This window comes from Octopus bimaculoides, chromosome 5 (genome assembly GCF_046866305.1).
Source record: "Octopus bimaculoides isolate indiv1 chromosome 5, ASM4686630v1, whole genome shotgun sequence".
Lineage (NCBI taxonomy): Eukaryota > Metazoa > Mollusca > Cephalopoda > Octopoda > Octopodidae > Octopus > Octopus bimaculoides.
Window position 1 is genome coordinate 55,904,412 of NC_142932.1, and position 27,500 is coordinate 55,931,911.

General features: G+C 33.5%; 1 protein-coding gene across 35 annotated transcripts in view; it reads right to left on the minus strand.

Annotated features, from left to right (window-relative positions):
- Positions 1-7,508: 7,508 nt before the first annotated feature.
- LOC106876215 (roundabout homolog 2) overlaps positions 7,509-27,500 on the minus strand; it is a 1,018,579-nt gene continuing 998,587 nt past the window's right edge. For 29 of the 35 annotated variants that reach the window (XM_089352294.1, XM_089352292.1, XM_089352320.1 and 26 more), the window contains 3 exons: positions 25,366-25,551; positions 14,785-15,074; positions 7,509-8,079 (listed from right to left, as the gene is read on the minus strand). In XM_089352294.1, the coding sequence (XP_089208420.1) occupies positions 8,065-8,079; positions 14,785-15,074; positions 25,366-25,551 (491 nt within the window). In that variant the 3' untranslated portion in view covers positions 7,509-8,064. The remainder of the gene's footprint in view (positions 8,080-14,784; positions 15,075-25,365; positions 25,552-27,500) is intronic. The other 6 variants (XM_089352324.1, XM_089352322.1, XM_089352309.1 and 3 more) reach the window with 1 other exon arrangement.

Genomic DNA, 27,500 nt, shown 5'->3' on the forward strand with positions numbered 1-27,500 from the left:
TCTCTACTAACTGTGCAACCCCCACCCTGGGCTTAATAATAATAATAATAATCTTTTCTCACATTGAGACAAGACTAACATTTTTGAAACTAGATCAGGGAGTACCTGGGACTTATGTCTATCTGTCAAATTTAAACAGCTTGAAGGACAAAGCCTTATGAGAGAGAGTTTGAAGTAAATAATATAAAGGAATGAGAAAGAATATCATACAAATTTCTGTTCAACTTTATAGTGTTTCAAACAGCCAGCTGTTTTAATCAAGTATAATACTGGGCATGAAATTTGCATTTGAAATCTGAATAACTGAATTATTGTAAAACATCTATAATACCAACCACAATATATATGTGTATATGTATGTATATATATATATATATATATATATATATATATATATATATATATATATATATATATATATATATATATATATATATATAAAGTACAGTCTTACTTGCAAAAAGGACGTGTGCGTTCAATGATGTAATAATACAAAGAATATATATGCATGCATAGACACATATATGTATATACTTACATCTACATGTGTATATAGATGCATATCAGGGTACAGGACGTTAGAACAATGAACTACAGACAACGGAACGAACACATAGGAAAACAGAAAGCCAGTTGGAATTATTCATCAGCTACCTCTATTCTAACTAGACGTTTCGAAGATATATCTTCGAAACGTCTAGTTAGAATAGAGGCAGCTGATGAATAATTCTAAGTGGCTTTCTGTTTTCCTATGTGTTCGTTCCGTTGTCTGTAGTTCATTGTTCTAACGTCCTGTACCCTGATATGCATCTATATACACATGTAGATGTAAGTATATACATATATGTGTCTATGCATGCATATATATTCTTTGTATTATATATATATATATATATATATATATATATATATATATATATATATATATACATACACACACACACACATATATATGCACAGACATATATGCATACACAGATATATATATATATATATATATATATATATATATATATATAATAGTGTGCACATATATATACATACAAACACAATATATATGCACATAAAAACGAAATGCCGGTGTTAAAACGGGGGTAGCTGATGAAGGAAAATGTTCTCTATGTGGCTTGTGTGTTTTCTGTACTCTGGTTATTATTATTTTCTTGTCTACGTTTTGTTTGCAATGTCCTGTACCCAGATATGCACCTATATATACAGGTAGACGTAGGTATGCACATACCTGTACGTATATATGCATATACTCATTTATTATTTGTTTTATATATATATATATATATATATATATATATATATATATATATATATATATAAGCATTAAATAGAATGGCTTTAAATATATTGTACAGTTCAGTAATCCAGTTGTCATGTTATAAAGATATCAAGAGTTCCTTTAACAATTAGAACTGGATTTGAGGCAGATGGTATAGATAACAGAGCTAATTCTAGTTGGGTCTGTTCAGTGTTCGATGATACAGCTAAAGCTGATTAAATTATTGCTGGCAATATAGAGTTTGGTTTAATCAATCATAGTAGTTTCTATAAAATTAACCTTGTAGTTTTATTCAAATAGATCACCATCATCAACACCATTGATGTTAATCAATAGGAAATCCATATATATTTTGATTTCTTCTTATTTTCATTTGTTGGTAATTATCAGATTTTTTTTACTTAATGTTTGATATTTTTTTTTTCAATAAAATAGTTACTTCGGTGAAAACAGAAGAGAATTTTCTAGTAACTCTGCGTGTATAGAAACCATTACACCATAACTGATTCACTTGATAAAAATAACCTTGAGTTGAATTTTTCTACACATGTGTGAGTTTCCTTTCAATATTTTATTTTTCATTACTTTTCTAAAAATTTTAAAAAATCTATTTTTAAATATAATTTTTTTTATTTTGCTATAAAATAATTATATTTATAATTATTGTTTTAATTATTACTGCCCTTATGTTTTCAGTAATTTATTATTATTATTATTATTATTATTATTATTAGGGATAAACAAATATTTTGTTGAGGCCCTATCTTTAGAAATAGTTTCTTAAAACAACTGTCATTCACTTTCAGTTTGAACCCCAATGCATATAAATGGCCCTTTTTAAAATTTCCCTATTGCTTAAGTTACAAAGAAATCAATAAATTAAGAAATAAAACAATCATTAGAAAATAAGAAAAAAATGGAAAAAAGGCAAGCAAACACAACAAATAAACAAACAAAAGTAACTTTTTTCAATTTTTCTTTTTTTTTTCTTATTTACTTCTTCTGTATATTTCTTCATTTTTTTTTAAAGATTCAAGTTTAAAATATATCAGTGGATGGTTGGGGGTGGGGGATGGGAGAGATGCCAAAATTGTAAAAAAAAAAATCCATACCTGAAGCATGTAAGTATTGTTTTATAGTTGTTGCTTTTACTGGTATTGTTTTTGGGTTTGTGGGTTGGTGGGATGGTTTGGGAGAAGAAGGATTTGTTGTTGCTCCAGCGCCACAATCAATGGAAATGGAAAAAAAAAAAGATTTCTGCTAGATATGTATTTTGACAAACACTTTGATTGATATAACATCTGACGTGTATTGTCAGCCATAGAATTGGTTCATTCAGCTTCCTGTCTCAAGATATTATTTATATTTATATAATTTTTCATTATTGTATCTTATATTTGGTTATGTATTATTCCAAAGTTATTTTTTTATGTTATATTTTCCTTTATTTCAATTTACATTTTGTTATCCTTTCCTTATCTTAATATTTCAACTAATTCAGTTTTAGATAGGGAAAAAAATATTTAATAATGGTAATAATAATAAAAACAAAAATGACAGAGCAGGAAAATGACGGTATTCAGTCAGTTTTTCATTTTTTTTTTTGTATACGAAGGAAGGTGAGGTGGTGGAGAGATTGGTAAATCAGATAGAAGTGGGGCAGGAGGTTTATGAAATTCTTTAAAAATATTTTTTGTTTTTATTTTCTCACTTTTATCCTGGAAGATTCTTGTAGATAAATGTAAAAAAAATCAACAACAACAAAACAACAAAAACAAAACAGAAGAGCAATGTCAAAAAATAAAATTCTCAAGAATTACTCAGAGGGAACATTTCTTGACTTTTTTTTTGTTCTTAATAAAAAAAAAGTACTTTTCCACAAAAGCATAAATTTCCCTTAAAACTTCTCTCCTCTTACTTATCTGATTTCTTTCTCTCCCTTCATCTGTCTATACATCTTGACTAAAACCCCTATTTCCTAACCCAGATAGTGAATGGCAGGAAATAAAGGAAAATAACCTGGCTAAAGATGAGATTTTTTTGTATGTGCATCTTTCTTCCCCATATGTAATATCACTGACAATTTATAACGTAAAAACACACCACTTTATATATACACAGATATATAATGTACATATGTGTATGTATAAATGTGGGAGTGTGTGTGTGTGTATGTATGTACACATAGAGAGAGAGAGAAAGAGAGAGAGAGAGAGAGAGAGAGAGATGGGGGCCTGCATACAGTATGTTAATGGGATTTTTGAAGTGACTCAAATTTTGTGGCTGACAAAAACTTACTATGTTTGGAATAAATTAAGCTTGTTTCTCCCATGTGTATTTACCACCTATATACACACACACACACACATAGATATGAGTGTGTGTGATGGGTTTTTACACACACATGCATGTTTTTATGTACCTACTCCAAAGCATAGAGACATTCTTTAATGGAATAATGCAGGTGTATTCAGGGACAAGAGAATCATCATTGCAAATGGTACAAGTGGACATACAGCTGATTCACTTCCAAAATGAATAATACTGACATTCATTGCATTCAGCCTGTAGGGGCAAGCTAAAGCTAAAGCTGACAAAAGTAAACTTCTTGGATGTCACATTTGATTTAGCTACAATATTATATGAACTGTTAAAGAAACCAAACACCACCCCTATATATCCATCCATACAAAATCAAAGCCACTACCTTAGCATCATCAGACAAATATCTAACAGCATCAGCAAAGAAATATGGTCTTTATCCTCAAATAAAATTCCATTCAACAAAGCTGCGGAAACTGCAATGAAGTGATGAAAAGCTGTCAGTAAAGAAAGTTAAACACTCACTGGAGACAAACAACAGCTATCCCAAACACACAAGCTAGAGGTACATTATATATCCATCATATGACAACAATGTAAAACCAATGTTACAGAAAACTTCTTACTTATCAGTAAACACTTCCTAAGCAGAGTCCACCATCTGTTCAACAAGAGTAGTGTAAAGGTGAGTTTTAGATGTATGAGGAATATGCTTAGCATCATAGTGTGCCTCATTGCAGATATCCTATGTCAACACTAATGAAGAGAAGATCAAACATGTAAGTGCTGCAAAATATTGAGATCTGACACATGAAAAGCAAACGTCTAAAAGTAAAATTGTAATGTGCCACTGTAATCTCTAACAATACTTTGACTTGCTATATATGGTTAACTGAAAATACATTCAAAAGTTGCCAGCACCAACAATACATGACATTCTACCTTCATACCTGGAAATGTTCCCAGCATTATCCAAACACATTTGGAAAGCAAAGAATGCAGGAATAAGAATACAGATCATCTGGGCAATCATAAATAGAGCATCAGCATACAGAATCTGATCAGATTCAGCAAACAGAATCTGACTCAAAATCTGCAACCTCAGCATCAGAGAGAACCACCTCAATCATACACAAAAGATCTGAACTCATCTCCACTTGCTGGCACATACCAAAATTTCAGCTACTTAACTAAGAAGCAAACTCAAATTCATTTAACTGATGTAAAGAGTTTACTTTGCCAACAACATGTCAATAGCATTCAACCAGTCACATATCAAAACACACAACATGAACAACCGTGTGATTAACCCTAAGGCAGAAGCACTTATTGATGCTACTGATACCTTCCAAAAGAGAAGCCATCATAGACAACATGTCTAACTACATGACTAGCTTTAAAGACAATCTGCTAATATCAGTCAATATGAAGAGGCATCATTGACAATACTAACAAACACTTAACCTATCACTTGAACCACCACTTCACCAATAATACAACCAACTAGGTGTTCAACAACTTTATATGTATAAACAAGCTTTCTACTTACTGATGGGCACACTTAACTAATGTCAACTATATGAAGCCTTCAGGAATGAGGAAAAAATCTAGTTTAGATAAAACACAGTCATACACACACACAGAGTTACATATCCACACACATACATACACATTTTATATATATATATATATATATATATATATATATATATACACATACACACATTTACATATAAATATATACATATATGTATATGTACATACACACATGTTTATATGCAAACCAACACACACACACACACATATAAATATCAGTATATTTATTTGAGAAAGTAAATTACCACAGATGATAACACTGAATACTATTTTATAATGTATCTCAGCATAAAGCATTTATAATAGTTGACTCTGTGTGTGTGTGTGTGTGTGTGTGTATGTGTGTGTGTGTGTATGCATATACATATATAATACATACTTACGTGAGTAAATATATATATATTTATTTGTGTGTGTGTTTGTATTAATTGATAACAAATGTAAAAATTGATAACTGAAAGTTACTGAAGTAATCTTTGGCAAATTGAAAAAAGAAACTTCCATGAATCTAAGTCATTAATGAATTTCTTTTGTCTGTTATAAATAGATATATGCAAACACATACAAACCCTTATAAACACAAACACACATAAAATCATGTAGGTACAGGCATGTTCTTATAGTTAAAAAGGTAATTTTACCCAGTGGTTCTAAGTTCATTTCCATTTGCAGGGTTCCTTGGGCAATTGTCGTTTCTATAACCTCAGCTTGACTAATGAGTAGAATTTGGTAGATGGAAACTGTAAGTTCGTGATAGGAATCAAATTTAATTGCTTCTGTAGGAATGAATAAACTGAGGAATCCAAAGCCAAACCAAGAATAATATTGTACAAATACCAACAAAACCCTGTATATGTTCTACAAACCCTGTATATGTTCTACAAAAGTCAAATGTGACTTGATCTTACCTGAAACATTATATGCTTATATATATGCATATATATGTGTGTGTGTGTGTGTACATGCCTACCTCTACACATACACCACACACCCACACACACAGAGGTTCAACAAAAATTTCTTATATTTTACAGTCTTTGGTGTAGTGCCATTGAAGTTAAACCGTTGCTAATGGTGTTTTCATGTAGGTAAAGATTTACTGTTATTCATTTTTTTCTTTTAGTTACCATCATGCTTTGCACTAGTGCACACCATGCATTTGTAATTGAAACGTGTTTCAAGAATGGTGAATGCAGGATGATTTTTGCTGCACATCATTTGTGTGTATATATATATATATATATACACACACACACACAAATGCATATATATATTCACATGCACACATATATATATACAGCCATATATATGTATACTTGTGTCTCTTTCCCTCTCTATCTATCTATCTATCTATCTATCTATCTATCTATCTACCTATCTATTTACGTACCAAGATATAATAAAAACTAAGTATATCTATCTTACTGGTTGGATCTACAGCTAAAAAAGCTGAAGCATGGAGGAAAAGTACAATAGATTTATAAAATCTTTTTATCTCTTTTTCTTTTGTTTCTTCCTTTTTTGTCATTCTTATTTAATTTTTCTGGTTCATTTCATTTTCCCGTTTGCTTGTCATCAATAATGAATCATCATCATCATCATACTCATCATCAACATTATCCTCACCATCATCATCATCATCATCACCACCATCATCATCGATATAATTATCATCATTATCATTATTATAATTATAATTATTATTATTATTATTATTATTGTTGTTGTTATGAAATCATTTTGCTCAAGTTACACTGAATGTTGGCCTGCTTTGACACTCTAAAGTTGTCATTCAGAGATTGTTTCTTGGAAGGAATTTTAAGGAAAGGGTTCCAGAAAAAAAAAAAAAAAAAAAATTTGGGAGCAACTCCATCTTGAGATTCTTTTCTGCTCAGCAGCAGCAGCAGCAGCAGCAGTAGTAGTTTGTCTTTGTGTAGCATTATCTTGCACTCATTATACACATACATGCACATCTAAAGGATTGTTTGTTGTTTTTCACATGCACGTTTGATACCAATACAATATGGTATCTATGACAATAGGGACTGGGTGAGGGATGGGGTGGGTATATAGGCAGGTACAGGGGGCAAGAGTGAAGACAAATCTTCAAAATTCAGATGCAGGCAGTGAATATTGAAAAGAAAATGAAAACAAAACAATGAAGTAGGGGTTGGCAAGGGAGTGATGTAGAGGGGGATGTGTGAGAAATACCTAATTTAAAGAAAGAAGAGAGCACAGTAAAAAAAAAAAAAAAAATTAAAATAAAAAAAAACAAAACAAGAAGAAATAGAAAGGATAATTTTTGGAAAAAAATGTATTATTCATATGAGAGAAACCATTTTTGGTAACAGCATTCAGAAATTAATTAACCCAAGCCCACCACAACCACACGTCCTACCCCACCTCACCTCACCGAACATTTAGCCCAAAGGTCTTGAAAAAAGGAAAGAAAAGAGGAAAGAAATGTTTAAATCTACAAATTAAAGCATTGAGAAGTGGGGAAGGTTTTGAAATTTGTAAGAATTGCTGGAATTGCAGTCTTTACACCTTAGCAAAAGAAAATATAAAGCTCATCACCAAAAATAGGTCTGTGTATGTTTTATATGTTGTGTATGTTTATTTATGCACATGTGTATGTATGGGCATATGCAAGTATGCTTACATGTACACACATGTATACACATACACTTACTCACATACATATGTGTGTGTGAGTATATATCTGTTTGTTTGTATGTATGTATGTATGTATGTATGTATGTATGTATAGAAATTCTTAATTGGCCACTAAAAATGATGATTCTATGATAAATTATTCAGGGTCTGGAGTAGAAGAATTTAATTTTGGTCATTTACTATACTTCTGGTTCCTGAAAAACAAAAGAAAAGTAAAAGTTACAATAATGAAACAATATAGAGATTAGAGAGCACAATTATTATTACACATATTTATCAATAATGATAACAACAATTTCAATAAATATTCTTTCAAATTTTGACACAAGGCCAGCAGTTTTCAGGGGAGGGAGCAAGATGATTACATTGACTCGTACTTTATTTTATCAACCTCAGAAGGGAAAAAGTTAAAATTGACCTCAGTGGGATTTGAACTCAGAATGTAAAGAGCCAGAAGTGCTGCAAAACATGATTTCTGATGTACTAACAATTCTGCTAGCTCACTGCCCTAATAATTATACTACTACTACTACTACTACTACTACTAATAATAATAATAATAATAACAATATAAAATAATCCTTTCTACTATAGGCATAAAGCCTGGATTTTGTGGGAGGGGGACATTCGATCACATCGATCCCAGTACTCAACTGGTACTTAATTTATCAACCCCCAAAAGGATGAAATGCAAAGTCAACCTTGGCAGAATTTGAACTCAGAATGTTGCAGCAGACGAAATACTGCTAAGAATTTTGCCCGGCCTGCTAATGATTCTGCCAGCTTGCTGCCTTAACAACAATACTAATAATACTAACAATAATGATCAGAATAGCAATAATTATAATTATTCTTATATGAAAATGAGCTTAGTATTTTTGCGTGTTTCGAATGCTAAAGATATAAATAATGTGGAAAGAGAGGACTGGAAAAACAAGAAACAGAGAGTGAATGAGTGACAATTAAAAAGAAAGTGAATGGAAGGATGAGGGGTTTATTGCACTGCCCTGAATAGCAAATGGGAAAAATGTGAGTGAAAGTTCAGAGTTTTATTTTGTATATTGTGATAGAGCAACTTCCAGAATAAATAAATTTTTGTTCTTATCATTAAATAAGTCATGGAGATGGACATTAGGAAATATGGATTAAAATGTTGTTATCTGTATTACCAGCAGTTTGACTAAATAATTGATGTCAAATGGAAGTCAAAACTAACCTCATTCAGAAAAAAATGTGCATTACTAAGTTTGAAAGATGCCCATTGCAGTCAATATAAATGTTTGTACAGAAAAAATAACTGTATTCAAAGATAGAAGTATTTAACCTTTTAGCATCTAACCAGTCACATCAAGCCCAAATATTCTACTGGTTTTATATTCAAACTGGCAAGATCCAGCCTTTCACATCTACCCCACAATGTAATTCTAAACATACACAATCATGCCATTGAAATCTCAAAGTCACAAGGTAATAGAGAATTAATTTAAGATATCGTGAATAAATAAGCATTGCATTTGACAGAATAATCTGAAGAAAAGAAATATTTGATAATGAAGCTATTGACATTTGTCATTGTGTCTTTGATATCCATTCATAGTTAAAGTTGGTAATAGTAAATCAGTGCGGCTTATGTTCATCAGTTGTGCTAAGCATTTTTAGATCAGTAAAAAATATTCAAAAGCTGTATTCATCATTGTTAAGCTGAATAAATTATAAACTAAATATGGTAACAGTTTTATATTCTATCAAATGGTTATTAGATTTACAAGAGATAAAATGGCTGTTGCTGTGGTTATTATTTTAGCCTCAGATCAGCCTTGATCAAAGCCATCCTTATATGATATTGCTGTTTTTGTATGTAAGACTATATTATCCAATGTGTTCTTCTTTATTTTGAAAGCAGGCATATGCATGTATACATATACATGTAAATACATACGCACACACAAACACATATGTACATATACATACAAAGACATCATTTGTCTCTTTTACATCCACTTTCCATGCTGGCATGGGTTTAATGGATAATAATTTAAGGCAGTATTTAACAGCTGGGTATTTTTTCTATCACCATGTTTTTCATGTAAGAGATTACTTGCTCTACAAGACTTTGAAAACACAGAACTACAGGATGTGTTCTTCACAGGAAATGTAAACACAATGTCATTACTCTTTTGCTTAGATAGTCTTATGTGAAGATGCAAAAATTTCAATATTCACACACACATGCATGTATGTGTGTATATTCAGCCATGCCTGGTGTACACACATATGCACACACACACACACACACACACACACACACGTGTACATGCACTACAGGCATAGCTGAATGTTTGAAGAGTTCACAACCTTGAAGTCACAAACTTTGATTCCAACACTAAAGAATGCTCTGCAAATGTCTTTACTATAGCCTCAATTTGACCCAAGGCTTGAGAGCGATATTGAGTAAAAAGACTGTCGAATGGACTGTATTAGTAATTCATATGTCCAGCTTTGTCAAAATATGCTACACTGATTGTACTTAAGGGATACATATGTCTAAAGAATACTCTGTCACTTTGCATGTTAATTCAATGAGTATGTTGTTCAACTGATTGAACATTTGAATTGGCTGAAGAATCCATCACACATCCACATACACACACATGCATATACCATATAAGATATGCTTTTTTTTTATTCTTATGCAACAAAAAAACACAATGTGTCAAATGCAACTATTATGGATCCTATACAGAGTGTATGAGTGTATGATGAAACATTTAATTTGTTTTCTTTTTTTTTTTACAAAATATTTTTGTAAAGCAGGGATGTGTGTTATGTGAGAGTGCATCTTAAATGCTGGTAAATATGGCATATAAGTAGATCTTCAATGCTGAACTACTTGATCATATTCACCCTTCTACAGCTCATTCCCTTCTTACCTTCCCTTATTTAACGATCTTCCCTAACCCAAAATGAAATGGATATCATAAACAATTAAACGGCCAACACAACTGACTACTCTGTATTAGTTTCAACAACATGACAATTTACTTTCATAAACTATGCCCATGTGTGAAGGCAGAAGATGTACCCATGTAATGTGTTCTAAGTGGGGACTACAGGTAACCATGACCAAAGTAACTACATACTTCCATCTGAGATGTAACTACAAGCTTATACCTTAATGACATGTCATTATATAAAGATTAAAATTACTCGTCACATTAAACTGGATTATGAAGAGAAGAAGACATAAACTATACAAAGCATCCGGTTTTAAAATTCTTTAAATTAAAAAAATGTCAAATATAATTTTATGTAATAACATTTTAAGTTAAGCTCAAAACACCAAATTAATAAAGATTTTGTTATTTTTCTAAATTCAACCAAATTTTAATTATTTTCAAAATTTACTAACAATACATTTCATTAGAAATATGGTTACAAAAGAATATAGAAAGGTTTTTCAGTCTTTTAGAAACAGATTTTTAGCAGCAGAAACAAATTTCAATTCAATAGAAAAATTTTCAAGTAGATTCTATGCAAAATAATAAATTGTATTATGAATCATGGACACAACTGCGTTCATTAACTTCATTCTTTATTAGCATTTATTCAAGCATAAAATTTTCTTCTTACAGTACTGCATTCTTAAGTACATAGTTTTGGCATGCATTTCCAAATATTGAAGCTATTTTTAATTCATTGTTTCAAAGCTATAACTTGTAATATTTTAAGCATTGAGAGTTTGTACACCACAGTTTGTAAGTTCCCTAGATATTTTATTATTATTAGCTATTTTGAAAATAAAAATATAGAGAGTAGTGTATTCATGTTAGAAATATGGTCACAAATATAGCAGTGAAGCATGACAATTGGTGCAGATATAACTGTGTGATTAAGAAACTTGCTTTCTAACCATATAGTTTTATGTTCAGTCCCACTGTGCAACATCTTGGACAAGCATTTTCTACAAAAACTCCTGGTTGACCAAAAGCCTTGTGATTGGATATGATTGATTGTATGCTTGTATATGTGTACCCTTAGTTTGACATCATGTAATGATTGTAAATGTTACACAAGCAATGTTGTTCATTTTGAGTCTTCCATGGGAAACTATTATTTCACCTGGAAATAGGTGAGGGTTGGTTGCATCTGGTTGCTGAAAATCTGCTTCAACAAATTCCATCTGATCCATGCAAGCATAGAAAAGTGGATTTAAGTGGTGGTGGTGGTGGTGGTGTATGTGTCTTTATACATAAGACTCATGGGTGTTTCATTTGCATGAGCAGCAAACCTCAGATCTTTGCATGATACTAAAGTAGTGTTTCTCACATTGAAAAGAAGACAGATTAACATATTTAATAAAATTAGGTTGATTTTAAATTTGCCCTACACTAGCAAAGAAAGACGAAATATATTGGATGCAAACACTATCTTGTCATCTTATTAATAAAGAATAAGGGAATGGGGACGAAAAAATTTCACTAATTGTTTTTGAGTGGAGATTTGTCAGTTTCAAAACCACTGCACTATAAGATACTACATGGGTAAGTAGTAAGATGCATTTAAAACACCAACTTAATTCATCAATTAAAAAGCATGTGCTATTTCACTAAATCCTTTATGGTTATTATTTTGAATAAGGAGAATTGTTAGAGCTTCGAGTAAATACTGTGAGGTATTTGATTCAGTTCTTTACATTCTGAGCTCAAATTCGGCTGAGGTCAACTTTGCCTTTTATCCTTGATAAAATAAAGTACCTGTCAATTGTTGACATTGATGTACTTTATTAATCTCATTCCCCCAGAATTACTGAATCTGTGCTTAAATTAGGCAATTTCTCTTCTGGAAAAATAAACACAACGGACAATGTATTCTTGTTAGAACCAGGGTCACGAAGGGGCTAATTATTAGTGATATTTCATTTTATAATTGAAGAGCGTTTAGCTAGATTGGTAGAGCTACATTCAAATTGTCTAGTGTTATGATGTTTTCAATGGTCCAAGATGCTACGTGGAGTATTACTTATAAATAAGCAAAATGTTACAGATTACTTCAAGACAAACAGATTTATCCATAATCCCCTTAACATTATGAATCTAGCGCTATGTTTATCTACTCCTTCGACCTTGCTGCTTAAAATAGATTTAAATTAACCCAAAAGAATTTTTTTTTATCTTGTGATCTACTCTGACGAAAACGGACAATAAAGAAATTAAGAATCGGAAATTCTAATGCCGCTTGATTTTTACTATATAAGTTGAAAGCGTGAATGTGGGCAACATTAAGTATGCTTTCCCGTATAAATCGGAATCTTTATGACGATGAAAAAAAATTTATATAATAAACTATCGTGTCTTGATGGGGAACATGTAAGACAAGTTGAAAGCAGATAATTACTCGATGAATTCTGTTTATTTAGTCTAAATACATGTCCTCATACACAGCAATAAAAATATGCGCTGCCAAATCAAAACAAAGCGGAAAATGAAGGGAAATAACTCAATAAAAACTTCGATTATGAGTTATTTCCCTTGAATACATAATTTTTTTTTTTTTCTTAGAATTTATTTTCATTACCTCCGCCAAGGAAGGAGGTTATGTTTTTTGTTTGGTGTCTGCATGTTCTAAGCTCACTCTTCATATGTCAATACCAACTTCGGCGGAATCAGTAATTATAATGACCCTTTAATTTTTTTAAATCTCAGAAAATAATTACTTTTAAGCTATAATTGAAAGCATAGCTAACGTCCGTTTTGCTTTTGCCGATAGACCTCTAGTAACACATCAGACCAAGAATCGAGCAGGTCAAAGACAGCTCATTCCTGATGTAAGCATACTGTCTAAAGAATTAGCGTTTCTGATTCACATGGGCGCTATTTTAAAGTGGTATGCAGAGGGCTATGGAAGAAAATTTAAACGAAGAATAGATTAAACTATTCTCAGTTTAAACTAAACATATCTGTAGAAGCTCAGTTTGTTCTTTTTGAAAATGGATGTGTGTAACGCTTCATCGACTTATTTATTTTAGTAAACCTTTGAAATAAAATTCAGTTCTCTGTTTGGTTATATTGTCCATGCTATTGGTTAACCTTAGGTCAATTTGTGTTTACGGAAGTGTTCATTATATTTGAAAGAATTACTAACAAGGATACAGGTGTCTGGTACTCAACAAAGTTCTCTCATTTATAAAAAAGAAGCAGCATCTATACACAGAGTAAGCAATAACTTTTCTGGCGTTTTACTTGCATTTAATAAATACATACTTGCATACACATACATACAAATAGATACAGACATATAATAAAAAAAAATGATTTAAAAATTAAGCATAATGCCACAAATTTTGTGAGATGGGATAGCTGATTTATTGAATATCAGTCTATTATTGGTACTAATTTCATTGAACCTAGAAGGTTGACTGGCAAAGTTGAGTTCAGCAAGGTTTGATCTCAGAAAATATAGGAACACAACTAAATACTGCAAGACAATTTCCAAGTTATATCCCTATATGCTCTGAGCTTAAATCCTACTTACAATAGAGCTTGCCATTTAATCTTCTGGGATCAGTATTAGTGGCAGTAGTAGTAACAATAATAATAATAATAATGATGATAATAATAATAATAATAATAATAATAATAATAATAATAATAATAATAATAATCTGTATAAAGGCGTTTTTTGTAGCTAGCGACATGTGCAAGAGAAGTAAAGTGTACAAAGATAGCTTGAGTGAGAATAACGCACAAAAAGGCAATGGTGTCAAGAGAGTCACAGCCATGAGTGCAAAGAATGAAGCAAGATAGAGTGATGTGAGATACAGAATACGAGAGGGGATAGGTTGAATGGACCAGTGAATGAATGGGGCTTTCCGCTCAGTTTTCAAGAGGCAATATACTCACAGTGTGCTTTGAATTGAAGCAGTTTATCTCTGATGTCTGAGTAGCATCATTGTCATTGCCACCTCGAATATTGGGTATGGTTGACCCCATTGATGATACGCTACAATCAACTACAGCAGCATCAACATCTGCAGCTTCAGTTGCAGCTGTTGTCTTAGCTTTCTCTGAAGTGATGGACGATGGAGTTGTAGAGTGACCTTTTCCGTGGGGGCTGGTGTTGGTGGTAGTGTTGGTGTTTGGATTGGAAGGAGTGGGGTAGGTAGGTTTGTTACAAGCGGGGAGGTCTGCAACTGAAAGAGGAGGGGAGAATAGAAAAAAAAAAGAAAGAAGAAAATAATAAAAATAACTGTAACAATAATTGAAAAGAATAAAATCTTAAAAACAAACCAATAATAAAGTTTATAAATAATAATAATAGAAATAATAATAATAAATCAATAATGAAATCATAATGAAATAACTGAATGTGATGATCATGTAAAATAATGAGGCATTAAATGTTAATTTCTTACAAATCTCATTAATTAATGTTTCCTCAAATTGACAGAAATTTGCATAGAAAATGGATATAAATTACTTGAATAAATAAATTCCAGTTCATTATTGGTGCCTTATAGGAGTCTGTTGGGAGAAGGGGATGGGGGGATCAAAGTTAACCTTGGCAGGAATTAAATTCCTAGACAAGAAAGCCAAAGCTAAATAATGTATGTCTGACACTCTTCTGCATTAATATGAAATAATAATAATAAGGCTTTCTTACATGGGCATAAGGTACCAAATATGGTGGTTGGGTGGGATTGTTATAATCAATTACATTGACTATACTTTATGCTTTATTTTATTGACCCTGAAAAGATGAAAGGCAAAGATAGCCTTAACAAGATTTATACTCAGAATGGAAAGGGCTGGAAAAATACCACAAGACATGTTTTTTTATGTCATAACAATTCTGCCAGTCTACTCCCTACAAAGTATCCATAATAATAATTTTTTATAATACTGACACAATGCCAGAAATTTGCATGGGAAGGGTTAGTTGATTATGTTGACCTCAGTATGTGACTGATATTTTGTTTTATTGACCCCGAAAGGATGAAAGGTAAAGATGATCTTAAAAATGATTTTAACTCAGAATGTAAAGAGCCAGAACAACTGGTGCCAGGCATCGTCTTTGGTGCTCTATGGTTCTGCCAATCCACCAACCTACACTGCCCTTTATAAAAACAATAACAAGAACAAGAGAAACATCAAAAGTATTGGTTTCAAATTTTGGCATAAGACCAGCAACTTTTGTGGGAGGGAATAAGTTGATTATATCAACCCCAGTACTCAACTGGTATTTATTTTATCAACCCCAAAAGGATGACAGACAAAATCGACCTCAGTGGAATTTCAACTCAGAATATAAGGATGGATGAAACACCATTAAATATTTTGTCTGGTATACTAATGATTCAGCCAGATTACCACCTTAGGAACATCTAAAATATTAATTATGGCTTCTGACTTGGGTACAAGGCCACCAATTTTTTAGAGAAGGAGCTAAATTGATGCCACTGATTCCAGTACTTGACCAGTGCTTTATTTTGTCAAACCCTAAAAAGTACAACGTTGACTCTGGTGGAATTTAAACTCATAATGTTTAAGATTTGAAATAAATACTACTAAGTATTCTTTCAAGGTAGGCCTAGTCAGCCTTGCTAATCTCACCACTCATACTCATCTTTCTAATTTAGAATTTAAACTGGTCATATTTGGCCCAAATATTCCACCTGCTTTATGTTCAAACTGACCAGATCCGGCAAGTCCCACCTAACATACAATGTCATTCTAAAAGTAAACAATCACATTATCAAAATCTCAAAGCTACAAGATAATGCATAATTAATTGAAAATAATGTGAATAAAGACACTCTACATTTGAGAGAAGGGGATTAGTTGATACCATTGTAAATTATTTTATTGATCCTGAAAGAATGAAAGGAAAAGTTGACCTCAGTAGGATTTGAACTCACAACATAAACTGCTGGAAGAAATACAGCAAAGTAGTTTTTCTGAAGCTTTAACAATTCTTCCAATTCATTGCCCTCAACAATAATAACAATAATAATACTTCTTTCTTTTGATTTTGTTTTTATATAACAATTACAATAACGGTTTCACATTTTGGCACAAGGCCAGTGATTTCAAGAGAGGGGGCAAATCAATTACATTGACCCCAGTGCTTGACCAGTAATTATTTCATTGACCCCAAAAGAAAGTCAAAGCCAACCTTGGCAGAATTTGAACCCAGAACATAAAGAAGAACAAAATGCCACCGAGCATTTTGCTTGGTGTGCTAATGATTCTGCCAACTTGCAATGATAATAATAATAATAATTCTTTCTACAATAAATACAAGGCCTGAAATTTTCAAGAAGGGAGCCAGTTGATTTCATCAAGCTAATACTTGATTGGTACTCATTTTATCAACCCTGAAAGGATGAAAGGTGAAGTTTACTTCAGCAGAATTTGAACTCAGAATGTAAAAATGGATGAAATGCTGTAAAGCATTTTACCTGGTGTGCTAATGATCCTGCTAGTTTGTCACCTTAATAACGATAACAGTTTCAAATCTTGGTGTAAGACGGCAATTTTAGTGCAAGGGGCAAGATAATTATATTGACCCCAGTGTTCAACCAATACTTATTTTATCTACTTAAGGGATGAAAGGCAAAGTTGATCTTGGAAGGATTTGAGAGTAGAATGTAAAGAGTTGGAAGAAATGCTACTAAGCATTTTGTCTGATGCTCTAGTGATTCTGCCAATAATTTCTTTTATTAGCCACAAGGCCCCAAGACATTGAGAACAAGACAAAAATAAAAATCAAATACACGAAAAAAATGGGGCTTACATAGTGTGAAAGAAAATATTTCAAGAAAAAGTTTAACAATAAAGGATCACAAGAAAAATTCATTAATAAAAGGAAACACCATCTTGGATAATTCTAAAATGGAAAAACCCAGGTTACTTCATCACAAATAAGGCATCAAAAGTGCCTTCTCCCTATTTCCTATCTTCTACTTACAAAAGCATACTCAAGGTAGGCTCAGTCAGCCTTGCCAATCTCACCACTCATACTTTGTTCAAGACACTAGAAGGCAGCACCTCTGTCTCTACCAACCCTCTCTTTATATGATAAGAAGTTGATGAGAATTTGGGCCGAGAGGAAAATATCTGTCCTTCATGCCATTCAGATAAGTCCCCCACACCACTTCTTTTGCCATAGCCACTAAAGAGAGGAAGGTGAACCAAGCTCCCCTGCCAGATGAAGGTTAGTATGTCAATTCTCACTAGAGACTTGTTTGACGACTAGATTCATCCTACGTGTAGCAGAAGCTGTTTAATATAAACCAACAAATTGGTAATGCATAGACACTAAACAATAGCATACAGGACAGTTTTGATGACCTGCATGCATCTTGGATAAGTTCAATTGTTGGTACTTCCATGCTAACAGAGCTTGTTTTGAACAGTTATGCTGAGGATCTTTAGATCCATGGTCACTGACTCGAAAGTTCTTCAGAAAAGATTATTCAATCTAGTCTTGCAGAGATGTCAGAAAGACATGTCACATGAAGAGCATTGAAACAAGTTCCCTTTTTGTTTTTGTTGTTGTCATCATTGTTTCAGAGGGCCAGAAATTTCTACAGGTATCTGCTTACACATCATAAACAATGGCATTCTGAAACTATGATGGAGCAAGTGTTGGCAGCAGATGGATTTCCTGACCTGTGGAGTGTATACTTTCCTTAAAACGATTAAATACATAAATACATACACACAAACAAACAAACACACACATACACATCATCATCATATAATGTCTGCTTTCCATGCTGGCATGGGTTGGATGGTTTGACAGGTGGTGGCTAGGTAGAAGACGGCTTCAGTGTCTGTTTATGGCTGGATACCCTTCCTAATACCAACCACCCTGTAGAGTGGACTGAGTGCTTTTTACATGGCACCAGCACTGGTGGGGTCACCAAGTAACTTGCAAGACAAAGATCCTTTGAGAGGATAGAGGGAATTATAAGAAGGGATCTTATGTTAGATGATGAAAGATTAGGGTGTGACAGAGAGAGACATAGAAACAGGTGTGTTGCTGTAGAGGAGATACATGGTTATCTGATGAGAGAGAGAGAGAGAGAGAGAGAGAACGAAGAACAGGTATGTTCCTGTAGAAGAGATACATGGTTACCCAGTCAAAGGGAGAGAGAGCAAGAAAAAGAGAGAGTAGAAGAGAACGAAAGTGCAAGACAGTACAGGAGAGAGATGGTGACGAAGTGCTAGGACATACTCACAAGGAAGGAAAATCAGAATATAAAAGGGATGGAAGAGTTGAGCAAATGAGCGACAGAAAGTGAGAGCAAGAGAATGATAGATTTTGGGGAAATGCCAGGGCTTACCCTCAGTGTATGGGGGGCGGGGGAGGTGGTGTCAAAATATAAACGGTTAGATAATGCCAAATGTGCATGAGTAGGGAGTAGAGACAATATATACATACATATATAGACACAGGAGTGGGCATGACTATGTAATTAAAAAGTTTGCTTAGCAATCACATGATTTCAGGTGATTGAAATTGCAAGTCTTGAAATTCTAGAGAAGCCACTGTATGTATGTGTGTGTGTGTGTGTGTATGTGAGAGTAAGAGAAAGTGTGTGTGAGAGTGAGAGAGAGAGAGAGAGAGAGAGAGAGAGAGAGAGAGAGAGAGAGAGAGAGAGAGAGAGAGAGAAAGAGTGCGTCTGTGTGTGTGTTTCCAGGTGTCTTGGTATTGATACTGTTCGCACAGCAATGATGTCTGTTTGTACCTCACATAAATAACATGACCTACAGGTTGGGTGATTGATGTGTGAAGACCAGTGAATTATATTGCCTTACTTAAAAAAACAATGTAAAAGTCAGCTTCGGGAAGAGCATCTGGTTATAGAATATTAGAATATTACTGCAAGAAATCTAATGCAACTCTTGCTGTCATGGAAAATACAGACATGAAAAATTATGGAGTTTGTGATTGTATTTATGACAAGAAATCTGCTCCACAAGATTTTTAACTGTCACACTTTCCCCTTTCTCCATGAACCCACACAGATCCTAACCCTGGTCCCCACAACTTTTCCATCAGATGTAAAGGAGAAATAAACCAACTTTAAATATTTCAATTAAATTATTTCTCAAAATTTTTTTTATTAACTAATGACATTTATTTTAATTAAAATAAAATTTTAAAAACTCAGCAAACTAATAGAAAGTTCATATAAAATAATATTATCTAATTGATATTTAATTATTCAATTTAAGTAATGAATTTAGAAACAACCAAAACAGAAATAAAAAGAATTACAACTGCAAATAAATCTGTTAAAATTGCTGTCCGTATTTATATTACTTTTAGTTAAACAATATCCTAATTTCATTAATTAGATGTGTGGGACTCATTCAGAAAAAATACAACTGGCATACTATGTATAGTTTGCTTACTACGCTAAATTGTTTTTGTCCTGTACACAGTTGTTACACTCTTTCTTTCTCCCACTCATACACTCACTATCTATCTCACTATCTATCTATCTATCTATCTACCTACCTACAACTGGCACTCTGTTGGTTATGATGATATGGGTTCCAGTTGATCTGATCAACAGAAAAGCCCACTTGTGAAATTAATACACAAGTGGCTGAGCGTTCCATAGACACACATATCCTTATTGTAGTTCGTAGGGTAATTCAGCATGACACATAATGTGAAAAGACTGACCCTTTGAAATACAAGTGTGACTTAATTTTGCCAGCTGAATGGACTGAAGCAACGTGAAATAAAGTGTCTTGCTCAAGGACACAACAAACTGCTTGGAATCGGAACTCAAGACCTCATGATTATGAGCTGAACACTAACAACTAAGCCATGTGCCTTCACCCATGCATGCATGCATCTGTCTGTCTGTCTGTCTGTCTGTCTGTCTATACATAAGCTAGTTGTCTGTAAATCAGAAAATAAGCACATTCTGTATGAGAAATATAGCAGACATATTTTTATATACTGTGGAGCAGTATATTACTGGTTATAGCAATAACATGTTACTGGATGAAGAATCACCAATATTGCCAAGTGCAAGAGTCAGTGTAAAACTGATAACATTTGACCAGTAATAAACTACTTGATACTACTACTACTACTATGATGGCATCATCATCATTATTTAATGCCTTTGTTCCATTTTAGTATGGGTTGGGCTGTTTTGACAGGAATCTATGGGTCCAATTACTAATTTCTATGTCATGTACAATAAAAAATGTCTAATGCAGTAGCTATCCCTGGCTTTTTTCTGCTTGTTTTTGGCAACATTTTTGTAACTATACTTACAAGTAGGTTGAAGGTGAAACAAATTGTTCAACAAAAAATGCAAAACCAGTTGGTTTATTTTAATAAAGTATATATCTCCACTTAAACATGGATGCTCTGTTAGAACAAACTATACTGTAGTGGTTACCATAAGAGAAACTCTCATATAACTTCTGTGCTCTATAGATTAGAATGTCATAGGAAAGAACTGCAAGACATATTCCAAGCTGAGCCAATCGGCAGAAGACCTAGAGAGAGAGACAAAGAACGAGATGGTTGAATAACATCCACAGTCTCCATTGTTTATGCTTGAGAATTCAGATAGAAAGACTAATGATGGCTGCTTTCTGATAGGACTACATCTATATGGTCCTATCAGAAAGTGCCTGAAAACTCAACCCCAATGACCCAAAGAAGAATGAGTAAAGAGGATGGACAGATGGATGGGTCTTATGAGTTCCTGTCGAAGCATGAAATCCATGCCAGCTTGGGAAAAGGCTGTTAAATGATGATGATGATATATATATATATATATACACATAAATCATATGTATATAAATTATATATACATATATATATATATATATAAATTATATATATAAATATATATATATATATATATATATATACATGCATAAGAATGTATGTTTGGGTGCGTGTAAGTATTGGCGAGTGTTTGTAATATATGTATGTATGTATGTATGTATGTATGTATGCATATATATATATATATATATATATATATATATATATATATATATATATATATATATATATATATATATAAATTATGTGGAGGTGCAATGGCCCAGTGGTTAGGGCAGCGGACTCGCGGTTGGAGGATCGCGGTTTCGATTCCCAGACTGGGCATTGTGAGTGTTTACAGAGTGAAAACACTTAAAGATCCATGAGGCTCTAGCAGGAGATGGTGGTGAATCCTGCTGTACTCTTTCACCACAACTTTCTCTCACTCTTTCTTCCTATTTCTGTTGTACCTGTATTTTAAAGGGCCAGCCTTGTCAAACTCTGTCACGCTGAATTTCCCCGAGAACTACGTTAAGGGTACACGTGTCTGTGGAGTGCTCAGCCACTTGCACATTAATTTCACGAGCAGACTGTTCCGTTGATTAGATCAACTAGAACCCTCATCGTCATAACCGACGGAGTGCCAACCAACCAATATAAATTATATATATATATTCTTTTAATTGTTTCAGTCATTTGACTGCAGCCATGCTAGAGCACCGCCTTTAGTTAAGCAAATCAACCCCAGGACTTATTCATGTAAGCCTATTACTTGTTCTATCGGTCTCTTTTGCACGTGGGATGGTTCACCTTTGTTCGCATAGTATTTGGATTTATTTTGTGATTTGGTTGAATCTTGGTTGGTTTTTTTTTTGTTGGTCAGTTATTTTTAGCGTTTTGACAGGAAAAAGTCATTCTAAAATTGATTTTTAATGTAATCGTACCCAAACAAGTCGAATGCTTACACAGAGCAGGTTTTACAGCCACATCATCCAAACTGACTGGGTGAAACCGGGCTTATATATATGTATATATATATATATATATATATATATATATATATATATATATATATTTATATATGAATTATATATATATGTCTGTGTGTATATATATATATATAGCGTGGCCGTTTTTGTGCGGGTGACACGTAAAAGCACCCACTACACTCTCTGAGTGGTTGGCGTTAGGAAGGGCATCCAGCTGTAGAAACTCTGCCAAATTAGATTGGAGCCTGGTGTTGCCATCCGGTTTCACCAGTCCTCAGTCAAATCGTCCAACCCATGCTAGCATGGAAGGTGGAGGACGTTAAACGATGATGATGATGATGATGGACACACATGCATGAATGTATATACTTTACAACAACATACAGTTATTAAAAAATAACTATTAACTGGATCTTTTCAAAGATTCATATGTCATATCAGTTCCATTTCGGTTACCTGAACATGTCCTTGTCACTCCTGACATTGTAAATGTAGTGAAGCAATGATCATGCCATTGGAAATCAACAATCAACATTACTGTTTGCAAAAAGTGATATAAAATAAGTAATCATTCGTTTTAGGGAAATGGAACGAAGCCATAAGTAGTTGACATTTTTGTTTTAATATATTTAAGAGCAGTGGTTCATCAGAATCATTAAAGTATCAAACAAAATGCTTTGTGGTATTTACTTAGGCTTTCTACATTTTGAGTTCAAATCCTGTTGAAGTCAATTTTTCCTTTTACCCCAGTGGAGTTATAATAAAGTACCAAGTAATAGGGTTTATTGACCCTTTTGCATTTAAACAGGCCATATATTTGACCCGTTTTATGTTCAAACTGGCCAGATATGGCCTCTTTTATGTACACAGCAATGTCATTCTAAATATAAACATTCACATCATCAAGATCTTGAAGCTTCGAGATAATGCATGATTAATTTGAAACAATATGGATAAGTAAGCATTACAGTTGACAGAGTTATGTGAATTCCAAAGGGTTAAACAAAGTGTCATTAAAGTACTGGGGCTGATATAATCTACTGTTCTCTTTCTCAAAATTCGAGATCCTGATTTTATGAATGATATTGTTATTAAATTATTTACATCTTTTTTAGGTCAGATGAAATGGTTAACATCTCATTTGCAATGTCTTCTTCACATTCTGTAATTAACCTTTAGCACATTACATTTTCTCTAGAATTGTTTCCCTTGCCGCCGCCTGTTACTACAGGGGAGAAAACTCATATAGTGACATGATGCACCTACAGTGTGCTAAAGGTTAATTAGCAAGAAGAAGAATAATATATTTTACCAAATAATGAAATTGAAGAAATACTGAGAGAGGAATGAAAGCATGCTATTGTCACAATATATGATACAAGTAAATAACAAAGATCCCTTATTCAGAGGACAAAACTGTGGTAACAAGTATTTCTGACTTGCACAAAATGCCTCAAGTTTGTAGGGAAGGATATAGTTGATTGAGTAACAGTAGGATCTGAGGAAAACTAGAGATGGTCTGTCAGCAAAGAGTGAGTAAAAATGAGTACAGACAGCTAAAAAGTAGAATAAAGGGTTTGCCCTGAAGATGGCAAGAATAGTCATTGGTCACAGATTTGCTTCATTAAAGATGACCTGGGACTAACAACAACAGACAGAAAAAGACTGGATGGAGAAGAAAATGTTCTATGTGGTCACTTGACCTGTTACAGTTGCTGTCAAATCAACTGCAAATCACATTTAACCAGCTTTAAAAAAAAAATATAGAATGAACACATTGGGTAATGTGATGCAGGGCTCATTGTATAAAAGAATAGGAAAAACGAGATGGTCATGGTTGGTATACCTTTGGTCATAGATCTAATCAATCAGAGCTAACCTAGAACTAAACTATAACAACTTTTGTATGACAAAATATGAAGTATGGTCTTCATCTAGACAGACAATACTGAGTAACAAAATTTTTATTTATCTAGTTTTTTGTCTTTGGTCAGTAAGTGTTATTTCCTAATTGCTTAAATCTAGAAATCAAAGGAAATGATCACTATTCCTTTCAGACTTTGCTTTTTTGACCTGAACATCAATGTTTCAAAACTGACCTATTTTCCATTACATTCCAGACAGATTCAGTACTGAGTTGCTGAAGCAGAAATATTGTTATAGCAAATATCATGCTCAGTACCACAGATTTGCTTGTCAGTTGCTTGACCTTAAGCACTTGAATATATCCCTCAATGGCTAACAATATGTGCATCTCTGATGATGAGCAGGAGTAATGGGGGAGCACCATAGCCACGTGTTGAGAGGGTTTCTTTTGGGTTTGAATAAATATCATAACAAAAGCAAAGTTTGAAGGAAATATTAGCCATTTTACATACTTTCCAAAGATAAGCAAATAGGAAACAACAGTTGCTACCTGAGGACAAACAGTGAAATGGCATATCTGGTGTAATGGGATCTGTGGATTGCATCTAGTTGATTGGTTGACAACCTCTAAGCTATGGCTGTAGTTGATTCATGGCTGATTTGAGGCTAACAGCTACATACTGCCCTCTCAGGATTTCCATATAAATGTACTTTTTATTTTTAACACAGTAGACATTGTTTATTGGCACTAAGCAAAGACAAAAATGATATTTAAAAACATTCAGTGCTGTAGATATTACAAATAATATGACTCACCACCTGTTGAATATGGATTGTGAGTTGGGGTATACCGAGATACATCAGTTTCTACACCAGGTGGTGGAGCTGATAATTCCTGTGCTAAGAGGGGTTCCTGCTCGGGATTTGGCTGTTGGTGTCCGGTCTGATGGTGGTGGTGGTGGTGATGGTGGTGGTGTCGGTTAGAGGACAATTTCTTATTACCTGTCAAAAATGAAATGCAAATAAACAGATAAGTCAAAAGTAGATTTGAGATTTTATAAACTGTAACCAAGTTCCCTTGGTTGATATAGAAATAGAAAAAGACCATTATCATTGTTAATCAATATGATTAACAATATCAACAGCCCCTTCCTTCTCACCTCCATCCCCATTATTATTATTATTATTGAGAGAGCAGTGCATGCCATCAAAGTGACACTGGGGTAAAATATACGAAGCCCAATATACCCATCATGACTACCTGTCTGATAATAATAATAATAATAATAATTATTATTATCATCATTATTATTAAGATGGCAAGCTGGCAGAACTGTTAGTAGGCCGGGTAAAATACTTAGTTCTGAGTTCAAATTCTGCCAAGGTTGACTTTGCCTTTCATCCTTTTGGAGTCAAAAAATAAGTACCAGCTGAATAGGGAGAGATTGATGTAACTGACTTTCCTCTCAAACTTGCTGACCTTGTGCCAAAATTTGAAACCATTACCATAATTATTGAGTGAGAGAGCAGTGCAGGCCATCAAAGTGACACTGGGGTACAAACATACAAAGCCCAATATACCCATCATAACTACCTATCTGATAAGGGTACACAAGGCACATGCATCACAACCATATGTGTGCAACATGGTGATCTTATATCAATATAAACAGTGTATGACCTTGCAGGTGGGGGCCTAGTTAGAATTTTTTTGAGTTGAGTAGCCCATACTGCTCGAAAGGTCCCTGGAATAAGGTTTCTTTAAAGATGTTGAACAAAACACCCATATTTCCAAAGATGAATTATTCAAACCCCAAAGAATTCCTCTCAGCTACTTCTGCTCATTATCAGAGATGCGTATATCATCATCCACTAAGGGACATGCTCAACTGGTTAAGGTCAAACAACCGACAAGCAAATCTGTGGTACTGAGTAGAATATTTGCTGTACCCATCTTTCATACCAAGACAAAACAATGTACAGTTAAGATGAGAAGCCATGAAAGCCACTGCCTGCTACTGCATCAGGGCATTATTGAGCAGAATATTAGCTGTAGCCTGTCTTTTATACTATAAAACAATGTACATGATAACACTTCCAATCGGTTAAGATCAGAAGCCATGTGAGCCACTGTCTGGTACTGCATCAGGGCATTTATTATTAACATTATTACCATCATCTAATGATTAGTCTATCTCATGTTGGTATGGAATGGATGAGCATACTGTGACAGTACATAGCTACATTTGCTCCATTCTGTGTCATCTATTTTACAAGGTCCTATGTAGAGCATGGGATGTAATTGTACACATCTTCCCATGGTTTTGTTGGAATTTCCACATCCATGATTACTGTCCACTGTCAGCGTACAATACTTCAGTGCCATGCACTCATAGTCATTTCACATCAGATGTTTGTTTAAAAGCAGCCTCTAAAAAATAGCTGATTTCTTCAATTTATTCCAGCCCCCCCCCACCCCCCACCCCACCCATCAATTCCAGCCCCAAAATGCCTGAATGGATGAAGGCAAGGTTGTGTGATTAAGACTTTTGTTTTGCGACTTGGATTTGATCTCATTGCCCGATACACTTGAATCTACAGTATGGCCCTCAACCAACCAGATACATAGGATATCTAAAGTTATTGATCTGTGGATTGCACCATGTTATTCTGCCAACTATCCACGAGACAATTCAAATCAATCTCAGTTGATGTTGAGCTACACAGCAATAACAATACAGATATATTATAAAAAAAAAAAAAAAATAATTAAGAGAAAGATCAAGAAACGTGCAATTTAATCAGATATTCCATAAAACTTCAGCTCTACATTTCAATCCTATTTCCATGAAATTTAATTCCAATCTAGTGTATAAGATATCAAATCCATTTATCTTTTAATTGGGAATAATTAAAATCAGGACTTCAATCACACAGCCTTTCCTAATTAC